General features: G+C 44.4%; 1 protein-coding gene across 1 annotated transcript in view; it reads right to left on the bottom strand.

Moving 5' to 3' along the window:
* Positions 1-5,917: 5,917 nt before the first annotated feature.
* LOC115788754 (regulating synaptic membrane exocytosis protein 2-like) overlaps positions 5,918-13,547 on the bottom strand; it is a 66,800-nt gene continuing 59,170 nt past the window's right edge. Inside the window, exons 32-42 of the mRNA XM_030741916.1 lie at positions 12,589-12,627; positions 12,342-12,368; positions 12,114-12,136; positions 11,930-12,027; positions 10,579-10,728; positions 10,175-10,356; positions 9,386-9,521; positions 8,507-8,619; positions 8,154-8,255; positions 7,156-7,295; positions 5,918-6,703 (exon numbers count right to left, since the gene is read on the bottom strand). Of these exons, the coding sequence (XP_030597776.1) occupies positions 6,515-6,703; positions 7,156-7,295; positions 8,154-8,255; positions 8,507-8,619; positions 9,386-9,521; positions 10,175-10,356; positions 10,579-10,728; positions 11,930-12,027; positions 12,114-12,136; positions 12,342-12,368; positions 12,589-12,627 (1,199 nt within the window). The 3' untranslated portion in view covers positions 5,918-6,514. The remainder of the gene's footprint in view (positions 6,704-7,155; positions 7,296-8,153; positions 8,256-8,506; positions 8,620-9,385; positions 9,522-10,174; positions 10,357-10,578; positions 10,729-11,929; positions 12,028-12,113; positions 12,137-12,341; positions 12,369-12,588; positions 12,628-13,547) is intronic.

Here is a 13,547-nt window from a genome sequence, read left to right as displayed (position 1 = left end):
CTGCACGGCAGCAACGGCAGCTTTCTGCTATTTCAGAGTTTACCACTGACATTCAGCACATCGCCGGCAAGTATAATCGGGTGGCTGACTGTCTGTCCAGGGCGCAGGTTAGCTCTGTGCATTTGGGAGTGGACTACTCTGCCATGGCTGCCGACCAACTTACGGATACGGAGATTCAGGCTTTTAAGGTGGCCGAGTCCAGTTTGCGTTTGGAAGATGTCTCATTTCAGGATAGTGGCGTAACCCTACTTTGCGACGTCTCATTGGGCAGGCCTCGCCCCTTGGTTCCTGCTTGCTGGCGTCGGCGGGTTTTTGAGGCAGTTCATTCTCTTTCGCACCCAGGAGTTAAAGCCTCAGTTAAGTTGGTAGGGGCCAAGTTTGTGTGGCCCGGCCTCCGGAAAGAGGTCAGGGCGTGGGCTTCCTCATGTGTTGCTTGTCAGCCCGCCAAAGTGCAACGACACACCAAATCCCCTCTGGAGCACTTTCCCATACCCCAGAGAAGGTTCGAACATGTCCATGTAGACCTGGTAGGTCCATTTCCCCCTTCCCGGGGTTTCACCCATCTCCTGACAATGGTGGACAGGACGACTCGGTGGCCTGAAGCAGTTCCTTTGGCGTCAACCACCTCAGCAGATGTTGCTCGTGCGTTCGTCTCCTCCTGGGTATCTCGGTTTGGCGTACCGCTTGACTTGACATCTGACAGGGGTCCTCAGTTCACGTCTGAGCTGTGGACTGCAGTGGCGGAGAACCTTGGCGTCAGACTCCATCGCACTACCGCGTACCACCCGCAGGCCAATGGCCTTTGCGAGAGGTTCCACCGTACCATGAAGGCTGCCTTACGGGCTGCGCTGGTGGACAGCAGCTGGGTTGACCGCCTTCCTTGGGTCCTGCTGGGCCTGCGTGCGACACCTAAGGAGGACCTGCAGTCTTCTTCAGCTGAGCTGGTCCTGGGCCAGCCTTTGAGGGTTCCAGGGGAATTCCTTCCTGGTGCATCTGCTTCGGGGGCCGACAAAAGGAGCAGGCCGGTTTTCCCGGGGAATGATAGGTTTTTGGCCCCAGTAGCGGCGCATCACTGCCTTCCACAGTCATATGTGCCAAAGGACCTGATGTCTGCCAAGTACATTTTTATCCGCCATGACGCGCACCGTTCTCCACTTCGACCTCCTTATGATGGTCCATTCCGTGTGCTAGAGGTGGGACCTAAGGATTTTTTGGTTGAGCTGGGAGGTAGTCAGGAGCGGGTTTCGGTGGATCGCCTTAAGCCTGCTCACATGTTTCCGGATGGTCCTATTGAGTTGGCCCAACCTCCGCACCGCGGTCGTCCTCCCGTTTCTATGCCTCACTCGGAGGACCTGCCCCCAGCTGCTGTTTTTTCCCCTGCGAGGGGGCAGTCTCGCCGTAGTCGGGGCTATGCCCCTCCCTCGTTTTCACCACCTGCGGTCGCCAAGCACAGCCGTAGCGGCCGCCTTGTTAAACCCCCTAGGAGATACTCTTGATGTGGTATTTTATTTTTGCTATGTTGAGTTGAAAATGGTTGCTGTTTTTATTATTGTATTGTTTGCCATTCTGTGTGTTCAGGGGGGGCCTGTGTGGTGGCCACATATATGCACATTTCACACCAGAATGCCCCAAGCTCTTATTGCGAAGAGAGAGACCGGAATAGATCTGGAAAAGGCGGGAGAGAGAGGCCTGGAATAAAAGGGCTTGACTCCTCCTTTTGCAGGCAGTTATATTTTGAGTTCTAGCTTGTTGTGAGTTTTACCGCCAATAAAGCTGAGACTACATACCTGCTCGTGTCTCCTTCCACCGACTCCTACAGCGTTACTATTTGCAGTCCAGTAATCAGATTAAAGTTACTTATCCAAGTCACTGTGCGTTACTTTTTTGCATTTTCCTCAGTACAAAGATATATTTTGTTTTCTTCTTGCATCTCGGGTAGTGACGTCTGGCAGATGCGACAGTTAAATCCCATTTTCAGCATGAGGACAATAACAGCACAGCGACACAAACGTAAACAGTGGAGGGAGGAGAGTGATGCGCGTTTTCCAGCTGAAATACAGACACTATAGTGAGTCTGTGTCAGCTAAAGATGACAACATCAAGGTTAGCTGTGCACTTTGTGCTGGCGACAAAGTGCTATCTAGCTTCAAAAAGACTACGTCAGACATGAAGTAACATCTGGAGTCACGGCGCAGTCAAACTTACAGAGCGAGTCACAACAGTGGCGAAGCAGAGCTGCGGCTAATGCAGGAGCCCCCCAGCACCCAAGTGGGGGAGAGCTGAAGAAGTTGAAAAGCCCTCTACTATAGTATGTAGTAGAGGCTGGTATTGTGCCAAAAAGTGATCGTCTGCCAAACAGCAATTTTCGGTATTTGCCAAAAAAATAAATAAATAAAAATCATTGTCTGTATTTAAACGGCTGTAAATGACTTGTTGACCTATAATGGTAAATGGACTAGTTCTTATATAGCACTTTTCTACTCAATCAGAGCACTTAAAGCACTTATACAACCTGTTTGCATTCACCCATGCACTCCCATTCATACAAGCACTTCCATCATTAATTAAGCTAAGTGCTTTTTTAATTAACTAGCATTCACACTCCGACAGAACGGTCAGAGAGCAACTTAGGGTTAGGTATCTTGCCCAAGGATACATTGGCATGTAGCCTGGAGTAGCCAGGATTCGAACCGCTGACCTTCCGATCAGTAGGTGACCTGCTCTACCTACTGAGCTACAGCCACCCCCATGTGAAGTATATATCTCATGAATGATATCAGGTGATTCATGACCACTCAAACTGAGTGGTAGATGCTCGACTCAGTTTTTGGCAAAGTGATTTGTATATATTTGTTTTGTTTTTTTTCCATATAAAAACTGTCTGATATTAAAAATATCTTTTTAAACAGAAATCTGGCTCAGAGGCTGCAGAAATCACAACAAATATAACATCACAGTTATATAAAGATATTTGAAGTGGCCAAGCCACTCATAAATCATGTTGACTGCACTCAGTTTAGCAATATAAGCAAAGACATTACACATAAAAGCACATAGAAACATCTGAATAACTTTATGACAGACGATCACTTTTGGCACGCTGTTGAAAGTAACTAATCTAAGTTAGTAATCTAACTTAGTTACTTCTAAAATTAAGTAATCAGTAAAGTAACTAAGTTACTTTTTAAAGGAGTAATCAGTAATCAGTAGTCGGACTACTTTTTCAAGGTAACTATACCATCACTGCTCACAACACATACACACTTACAACCTGATACACATAGGACCTTTGGGGCAGGCATGTTACTCAGAGGTTGATGAGGTGGGGCCGCTGAGGTGGCCCCACTCGGATCCTCGTCATTGTCTGTCCCCAAATTTTATTTGCACTTTAGACATGGAGGGTTTTGGGGGGACAGTGTGGGCAAGCACTGACGACCAACAGTTGGCGCTTGTGGCATAACTGTCCCCTCAATTTTAACTGCACCCTATACACCTCATTCACTCACACACATTAACACATACACTTACAAGTTGGGGAGGAGGAGGGGTGGATGGGTTATCTCACACCCCGATTTCTTACACCTCGCCCGGGGTGGGGGTCGGGTGGTTCCTTGGGGACCGGGCTGGTGGCCTCCTGGGGTCGCTGTTGGCCCTGGGGTGGTTTCCACTTGCCCCGTCTTCAGAGGGTGGGTAGCTATGGATGAATGTGTGTCTTTGTGTATTTGTCACCGTCTCCGTGAGTATGGGTGGGTGAGTGAATGTGTATGTATGGCATATCTGTGTGTGGGTAAGTATGTATGGGCATGTATGAGTATCTGTGCATAAATGTGTACACGGGTGTGTGGGTGTGTTTGTATGTATGGCTGGACCTGGGTCTGGGCCTTGTGCCTTGCCTCCTGGCCGCTCCTTGCTGGTTACCTCCTGCCCCCCTGGGGTGGGGGTGCCTCAGGGCTCCTGGGTGGGGCTGGACGTTCTGGCGTGGGTGCTGGCCTGCCCCCCTTGGGGGTGCGGTGCGGGGCTGCGTTGGCTTCTTCAGCGTGGGGGGGGGCTCTGTGGAGGGTTGGGCGGTCCTTGGGTGCCGTGGGCCCGGGGGCCCTGCCGCTGGCCAGTGCAGGGGGCTGGCCGCTGGGGGAGACTGGCTTCTCATCGCCTTGGGTTCCCTGGAGCCCTTGCTCCTCGACTGGGGGGGCTCCGTCTGAGACCACCCTCTCCCGTCTGCTGGGGTAGGTGTGCGGTTGTCTTTGGACTGAGTAGCCATGGGTCTTCCTGGCTCTTGGTGGGCTGCTGGTGGCCTGGGTTTCCGGGGGCTTTCCCTGCCTGCCTCTAGCTTCTGATGGGTGGAGCTGCAGCGTTTTGCCCTCATTGGTAAGTACGTTCCATGACACAGACACAAACATGACACAGACACAAACACCCACTCAATCACAACTCAACAAAATTGTTGGTGTACGTAACATGCTTTGTTAGTTTTGTTTTTCACATACAAATTTATTTTTGCAAGTATTGATAGTATTTTTTAATGTTAAAGTGATGAACTATTTGATTAATTTACTTGTGCTCTTTCCTCTTTTTTTTTTTCTTTCTATTCTCCTTTTTTTGCTCTCTTTCTCTCTCCCTTTTTCTATTCTTTATTTTCCTTTTCTTCAGCCTGTCAGCTCTGGCTGTACCATTGTATGTTAAAAATAACTCAGATAAATAAAGGGTTAAAACATCAACAAGAAGAGCCTATTGAGAACCTATAGAGCTCATCTTGAAATAGCAAATATGTTTGGCACAACAACGCATTCAGATCACAGTTCTGCTTGCAAGATCTACCAGACATGACCTGCTATAGTTCACAAACGAGCAGTTTAAAGCAGATAACCCGTAAGCTGGAGAGGAAATGGTGTCTCACTTATTTAGATCATCATTTAGCCTGGAAAACGAGTTCAGTGCTCTATAAAAAAAGCCCTCCGTAAAGCTAGGACATCTTACTACTCATCATTAATTGAAGACAGCATGGGTTTGTTTTCATCACTGTAGCCAGGCTGACAAAGAGTCAGAGCTCTGTAGAGCCGAGTATTCCTTTAACCTCAACTAGTAATGACATCATGAATTTCTTCAGAAATAAAATTTTAACCACTAGAGAAAAAAATGATTCATAACCATCTCACAGACATAACTTTATGTTCAGCTACTCTCAGTACTATTGATCTATATTTAGACTCTTTCTCTCCGGTTGATCTTTCTGAGTTAACTTCAATAGTGCATTGAAGGACATATCCTGTTCAAACAATGTTACTGGAGGCCAAGATAATGCCATCCAGTAAGTGCCTGGTTAGACACCATTTTTCTAAGGTTTGTAGGATCAAGTACAATAACCTCAGTTTTATCTGAATTTAGAAACAGAAAATTAGAGGTCATCCAGGCCTTTATGTCTTTAAGACATTTCTGCAGTTTAACTAATTGATGTGTGTCATCTGGCTTCATGGATAAAGCTGGGTATCATCTGCATAGTAGTGAAAATGTATGCTATGCCTTCTAATAATACTGCCTATGGAAAGCATGTATAGTGTAAATAGAATTGGTCCCAGCACAGAACCCTGTGGAACTCCATAATTAACCTCAGTGTGTAAAGGAGACTTTCCATTTACATGAACAAACTAGAGTCTAAATCCGTAGAACTAAATGGACTCTGTGTTGTGTCACACACACAAGTCATAGCAAATCAGTGATTTGCTGGTAATATGAGAACCTTTAAACAACTTTAAAGAACCAGAAACATTTCAATCAGTAGAACCTCAGAGATCCAGTCAAGTTAGTAAAAAAAAAACACAGAACCTTGCAGAACCAGTCGACTCAGTAAAATCAGCAGAACCTTGTTAAACTGGACTTATGTACCTAACTTTATCACGGTTGCCCAAACAGAGCCACAGAGGATGTTTGAGAATCTTTTATTTTAGGTTTTAGACAACATTCTCACGTTCTCACAGTCTGCCACGATCTCACATATTTTCCATGCTCTCACATGTTCTTGTTTTCTTTGTTCTCATGTTCTTTTGTTCTCATGTGTTTTCATGATTTTCATGGTTCTTGTGTTGTTTTTGCTTTGATGGTGTTTATGTTCTAATGTCTTCATCATTCCATGCATAAACATAAAGAAGCCCCCTCTATGTTCCTGCGTCTCCATGAATACTATCAGGTAATTGAGTCTATGGGTTCCTGACATGCCTCTAACAATCATATGACTCCTGAGGAGCTGCTGTGATTGGCTGGCACCTTGAGGTCATATGGCCACTCCTTTCTTTCCCCAGAATCCTTTGTTGTGTGTCTCTGCCCTCAGTGGGCGGAACAGGGGATGGCACCTTCCTCCTCCTCCTCCTCTTCTTCCTCCAAGTGACATCATCATGAAACTGTTGTGTCATCACTGTGATGTCATCATGCAGCATGCAGCAGCAGAGGAGGACTGTGGGACTTTTTTTTTTAGGCCCCACCCTGTAACACGTCTATGACCGGTCAGTCACACCTCTTGATGCTAAGATTTGCTACCCTCTGTCTCCTTATTGGTTAGTGGAGCCAAGGCAGGGTCTACCAATGAGGTGGCAGGAAAGAGTTTGAACCAGCCAATCACCATGTTGGACAGGTCCAGATCATCCAATAGAATCTGGGCAGCACCCATGAATGATTTATGGTCCATCCGACCGTAGTCACCCCAGACAATGATCTACAAAGAAACAGACACACACATCTTAGTGATATCTGAATGACATCACACACACACTGTAGACATTATTCTGAAGTTTGTATGATTGCACCATTTATATTTTTATTCTTTATGCTAATGCAGTACAGTAAATTCAGTATTTGTCACATGTAGAACTTTGCCCTGAAGTTTGTCTGACAGGTAAAGGTGTATATTTACCTGTAGAACTTTGCCCTGAAGTTTGTTGACAGGTAAAGGTGTATATTTACCTGTAGAACTTTGCCCTGAAGTTTGTCTGACAGGTAAAGGTGTATATTTACCTGTAGAACTTTGCCCTGAAGTTTGTCTGACAGGTAAAGGTGTATATTTACCTGTAGAACTTTGCCCTGAAGTTTGTCTGACAGGTAAAGGTGTATATTTACCTGTAGAACTTTGCCCTGAAGTTTGTCTGACAGGTAAAGGTGTATATTTACCTGTAGAACTTTGCCCTCAGGGTTTTCTTCAAACTGTAGCTGTTGCTGATAAAGAGGGTCAAGGGTTTTTCTTGCCAGTCGTGTTCTTCTCTTCAACACACACTTTCCATTATCCATCAAATACACCTTCACATAAGGGGCTGCAAAACACACACACCTGTATCAGTAACATGTAACACACACACACACACACACACACACACACACACACACACACACACACACACACACACACACACACACACACACACCACTGAATGCAACCTGAGCAACTTGGGGTTCAGCATCTTGCCCAAAAAAACAATTAGTATTAAAATGATTTTGTCACATTAAGCTCTGTGTACTCTTAGCCCTCATTTATGCTGCAGCCTTGTCTTTGCATGGACTACGATGTAAACTATGTAAATAGCCAGTGACATTGCTGGCACTTATGCAGATGCATTATTATGTGTTAATTACCAATGCAGAAATCTATATTGTAACTTGACGTCCATCTCCCGAGAAATGCAACTACGGGGCGATGCAACCTGCAACGATCGTGATTGACCTGTCCAGCACCATCGAATCCTCCCGTGTGTTTCCAGCTATTTTATGGTGCAGTTTTTTAAAAATTTATCAGCAAGAGAATAACAATCAGCATCTCAATATACAGAACAATAATCATAGCATCTATATAAAGGACTCACAAATGTCAACAAATTCCTGTAGAGTGATTGCTGAAACTATCGGAATGGATGTGAGGGAATGAACAAAGAAGTGGAAAAACTAGAGGGAAAAATATATTTTTTATACTACCAACCTTCTGATTGGTAGATGACCTGCTCTACCTCCTGACATCCAACCCTTCTAAAGTGTATGTGTAGTTGTAGTACAATAAAGTTGTGTACAGTAAAACATTTAGTTGTGTGTAGTTGTAGTAAAGCATGTAGTTATGTACAGTAAAGTGTGTGGTTGTGTGTAGCTGTAGTAAACTGTATATTTGTGTGTAGTTGTGTCACCTGGAGTGTTCTTGTTGCCCTGTTTACCCACAAGCCCCCGGGCTCGGATCACCTCCACGTCCAGACGCTCCTTCCTGTACACCATTCCGATCTGGATGTCACCTGACCAACAGAGAGCCAATCAGAGGAGAGATTTTACTAAAGCACAAGCATGAATCATCAAGTACAAGCACAGAGGGGTTATAATGTGAATGTGCTGCTGTAACTACAAACATCTACTAATGTGTATTTATGCACGTGAACATGACAAATATCTGAATACATATGAATTTATATATTCATGTAATCAATGATTACAGCAACATTAATATGTGTAGTTATATTAAAATACATAAGTTTTTATTCGTACTAACCCATTGGGGGTGTGGCCAATGTCTGCCGTCCAGCCAGCTGGGCGGGGCCTAATCCCTCCAGAAAGCCAGTGAACTGTTTGTCTGATGCCAGCTTCACACCTGGAAATATGAGCCTAACCAGATGGAGAGAAACAAAGAAAACATTCAGCATATCACACACGAAGGGAGATGGGGAGTGGGGTTGTTACAGTTCAAAAGGAGGATAAATACTTATCAAATGGGACTGACAGACTGAAGGGTAAAAAAAAAAGACAAAGGTGAAGGGGCAGACTAGGTAACTAATAAAAGGGGGGGTGACAAAATAAGACATTAAAAAAGGAGTGACAGTAAATATAAAAATAAAACATCACAGATGGGGTCCTCCCACGATTGATGAAAATATAAATGTAGAAGTCAGGAGAACATTACAGACACATTTCAAGAGACTGAAACCCAACAATCAGATGATCCACTATAAGCAGCACTTGGCAACAGTAGAGAATGAATAACTTCTTTCTAACAGGAAGAGACCTCCAAAGAACCAGGCTCAGAGAAGGGCAGCCATCTTCAGGGTCACCTGATCCAGCCCTAATTATGAGCTTTATCAAAAAGGAAAGTTTTAAATCTGATCTTAAAGTAAAGGGGTGTCTATGTCCTGAATCCAAACTGGGAGACAGTTCCACAGGAGAGGGACCTGATAGCTGCCAATTGTGGAAGATGGCTGCCCCTCGTTGTGTCTGGTTCTGTTTGAAGTTTCATCCTGAAGAGTTTTTCCACTGTCACCAAGTGCTTGCTCATAGGGGGTCATCTGATTGTTATAAATTTGCACTACATAAGTAAACATTACCTGAACAGAGAAAATGAGATTAAAAAAATAGTAGGAAGAGGAGTGATTCATACGCTCCAGGTTTGGGGTCCTCGGCATCCGGGTCTCGACTCGGCTGTCGGGTGAATCGAGATTTAAAGTCGATGGCCAAACCGGTCTCTACACTCCTCTGGACAGGAAGTCTCACCACCTTTTTCTTCTTCTCTTCCTCTGGAAGGATGGAAGAGGAGTACAGAAACAGTCAGAAATCAATCAGAGCTCAGGACAGAAACCACATTTCTCACCTATGCTCTTGTGTTCCACTTTTGCAAATGTACTGGTTCTTATATAGCACTTTTCCACTCTACTGGAGCACTCAAAGCATTTTATACATGTCTTCATTTATCCATTCATACAAGCACTTTTTTCTATGTCTATGTCTATCTAACACTCACACATATTTGCACTCCAAGGGATGCATTGGGAGCAACTTTGGGTTCAGTATCTTGCCCAAGGATACTTCGGCATGCAGATCGGAGGAACCAGGGATCAAAACACCAACCTTCCAATAAGTAGATGACCTGCTCTACCTCCTGTGTTACGGCCACCCCAAATTTTCCGTTTTGGATTTTTTTATTCTTACAGTGAGGTATTTTTGCAGACACACTCTGTAATGCTGAGTGTTAGAGTCCCACCATCAGTTTGATTAAAACAGGTCTGTAGGACTGAGGATTCAGTTACTGTAACTTGAGGTTACAGTAACTGAATCCTCTTCCCATGCACTCTTCCATAAACTGAGATTGGTCAGTTTATGGGAGAGTGCATGAAATATAAAGACAGCAGGAGATGGAACTGATGCTTTTACTTGTTAAAATGGGACTGACCCTCTGGGTTGAGCTGGGAGGCACTCTGACTCTTTTTTCCCAGTCCAACCATTCCCATCATCCTTGCTCCGAAGCTTGAGCGCCGCTTTTTGTCATCGTCGTCGTCATCGTTTCTCCCCAGTGAGCAAATCTCACCACCGACACTTGATGACTTGGTGAGAGGAGCTCCGGCTGTAGACGCCCTGCAGGAGAAGGAAGAACAGCCACACGTATAAGTCATCTGAGGGGGAAGTCCCAAACACCTGTACCTTCAGGGGTGGAGCATAAACACATCACAATAGTACAGAGAGGAAAACGCAGTGGGTGTCCTTTTCCTCTTTGTACTGTTGGTTGTCATAGTAACAGTGTCACAACTGTTGCTATGATGATCAGGTGCAATTGGAGGTCATTTGTTAGTCTCTTACTTTGAAGGCTCAGGCTCCTCCTCCTCCCCATCCTCCACTGAGGCGCTCTTCTGCAGCATGGCACTGCTTTCTGTTCCCCCCACTATTTCCTGTGTTCCCTGCGATCCCTCCCCCAGCTCCGCTGATTGTCCCTCCAGACATTCAATCTGACTGTTTCAGCCAATCAGAGAAGAACAGCATGCAGACAGAAACATGCAGAATGATGATGAAAGCAACTCATGCTAACATAAACACAACTGAGCTTTGTCTTTTTACACAGTAACATGCGCCACACGTTTAAAACAAGCAGTCAAACATGCAGGGTGATTCACAGGGTACATGCTGATGAGCGTGAGCTGAGAGTCGTGCTGCTGCCACACTAAAACAGTGCACGTCCAATCCATGTTTTAACGCAGGATGAGACCAAATGGTTTATCAATTTGTATGAAATTTGTGTTTTAAAAACATGCGCTGATCCAAACCGACTCGTTAACACATCAACTTCACACATTAACACAATCTGACTAACCAGCAGAGGCAGCAGTAGACAAGCAGCTCGCGTGTCCTGTGAGGTAAACTTCCTGTTTTTGTGAATGCAGTCTGGTGGACAGTACAGTAACAGCTTCACTTCTTGTCTGACGGCAGGTAAAGAGGTGAAAATGTTCTAAATATAGTCTAAATATAGTGTTCACTTAAACATGCGGATTCTTTCTGGTGTGTAAAATTCATACACAGCGGTTAGTTTGTGTGTTGACTTAGGGGTGTGGCCTAGTGTCACCTGCTGCAGGTAACACATTGTGCAGTGTGTTACATGCAAAGTGGAAGAAATTGGCAACCCTAACTGCCAACCCTCTGATCAGTGGACAGTCAAAATTTTAAACCAGGAAACCTGATTTAAAAAAAAAAAAATTTGCAGAATTTAAACACACACATGCATGAGCTCAACAACACATCTGAAAACCATCAGTTGTGAACACAGTTCATCACTGCATCCACAGGAAGTGTGGGGCCGAGCCTATTTAAGATGGAAAACTGTCCTGTGCTCTGACCAATCAGAAGCTGAGATTCTGTGAGAAAATCGTGGATGCTGTGTCCTCTGCTGTCACACAAGAATGAAAGCATTTGGCTTTGAAACTGCAGCAGTTGGTCTCGTCAGTTCAAACACTTGCAGACTTAAAGAGGAACTGATGCAGCTCAGAGGGAAACAAGCTGCTGGAACTTTATTTGCAGCACAAAAACCCACAGATGTACTGACAAATGTGTAGAAGGCAAAAACTTAAAGCAGGAATGGAAAAAACATGTTTTTAAAATGGGTTTTGGAATTATTGCTACTTTGTAATTCAGCAAGTTTGCGATTGGTTCCTGTCCTCACCTGGTCTTGTGGGCAGATTGGGTGTCAGAGGCGTTGGACATGGCTGACACGTCACTGACGTCACTGTCTGATGACTTGAAGGATAGGCTGTCCTTCATCTAGAGACAGAGAGCAGGTGAGCAGGTAAGCAAGTGGTGATATCACACATAATGTATATGCATATAGTGATGTAATGTTTCTTCACCTTTAAGGGGTCCTTCAGCACACCTGTAGAGATACAAGAGTAGCATTAGTTTAGTATTACAACACCAGTTTAGGTTGTTGACGTGTAAATGCGGGAAGTGATACATCAGATTTCACTTTTCTCTCTATTCATACAGCTTCAAGCTGCTGAATACTAACAGCAGAGAAACTATTTTCAACTCACAGCAGCTCAGAGAGAAAAGAAAAAGCAGACAGAAACTGTGTGTACCTTCTCTGCTGGCCGGTAACACCTCCCCTTCAAACAAGGATGGAAACAGAAGAACATCAACAAGAAACCACAAACTCCTCAAACCACACAAAGAGACGGATGAATGGATGATTGATGATGGAGTGATGGATTAGACTGGAAACCAAACTAAATCCACTTCCTCTAAACAGACTAATCTGACTAACAGGTCACATGATCTAAATACTACATTTCTCCAGATAGGTGTGGTTAAAGGTTGGTACAATACCATTGGGTGTTTTCTTCTGTTGGTCCTCCCATGTGACCTCTGCATCATGCAGACAAAAAGAGGTGACTGGTCAGACTGCATCAACACTCAGACTCTATTCAGGTGATCCATCCAAACCAGCAACAAACTCCAGTGTTTGTTATCAACACACCCGAACAGCAACACCTAGCTACCAATCTGAAACCCACTGGCTGTTCTTCTTAATGAACCTCTGGGAGCAATAACCAAGAAAATCTAGGTCAAGACTTGATGTCCCACACACTAGGCATCGATTCTGAATGCAGATAAATGTTAACAAGATCCATCACCGATGGGGAAATTCTCCTGTATTTAATCAAAATGTCAATTTAGAAGTCTGGATAACATTAAACCCCATTTCATAATAGAAAACACTTCAACAGACATCTTATTACCATCTACAAAGCTATTGCCCTAAACTTTTATCCAACCCTGGGTTAGTAAAGGTATAATCAGAATAGAATAGAATAGAATGCCTTTATTGTCATTATACAGGATGTACAATGAGATTTGTTGGGGTGAGGTAACTTCTTCACATACATTATATTGCCAAAAGTATTCACTCACATATCCAAATCATTGAATTCAGGTGTTCCAATCACTTCCATGGCCACAGGTGTATAAAACCAAGGACCTAGGCATGCAGACTGCCTCTACAACCATTTGTGAAAGAATGGGTCGCTCTCAGGACCTCAGTGAAGTGAAGGAGACTGTGAGCCAGGCCTTCTCATCTGTGTCTGACCCCACAAATGTGCTTCTGGAAGAATGGTCAAATATTCCCATAAAAACACTCCTAAACCTTGTGGAAAGCCTTTCCAGAAGAGTTGAAGCTGTTACAGCTGCAAAGGGTGGGCCAACATCATGTTAAACCCTATGGATTAAGAATGGGATGTTACTCACATTCATATGAGTGTAAAGACAGATGAGCAAAATACTTTTGG

This window comes from Archocentrus centrarchus, chromosome 11, assembly GCF_007364275.1.
Source record: "Archocentrus centrarchus isolate MPI-CPG fArcCen1 chromosome 11, fArcCen1, whole genome shotgun sequence".
Lineage (NCBI taxonomy): Eukaryota > Metazoa > Chordata > Actinopteri > Cichliformes > Cichlidae > Archocentrus > Archocentrus centrarchus.
The sequence above is the reverse complement of the archived record's forward strand: the minus strand, read 5'-3'. Positions and strand labels throughout refer to the sequence as shown.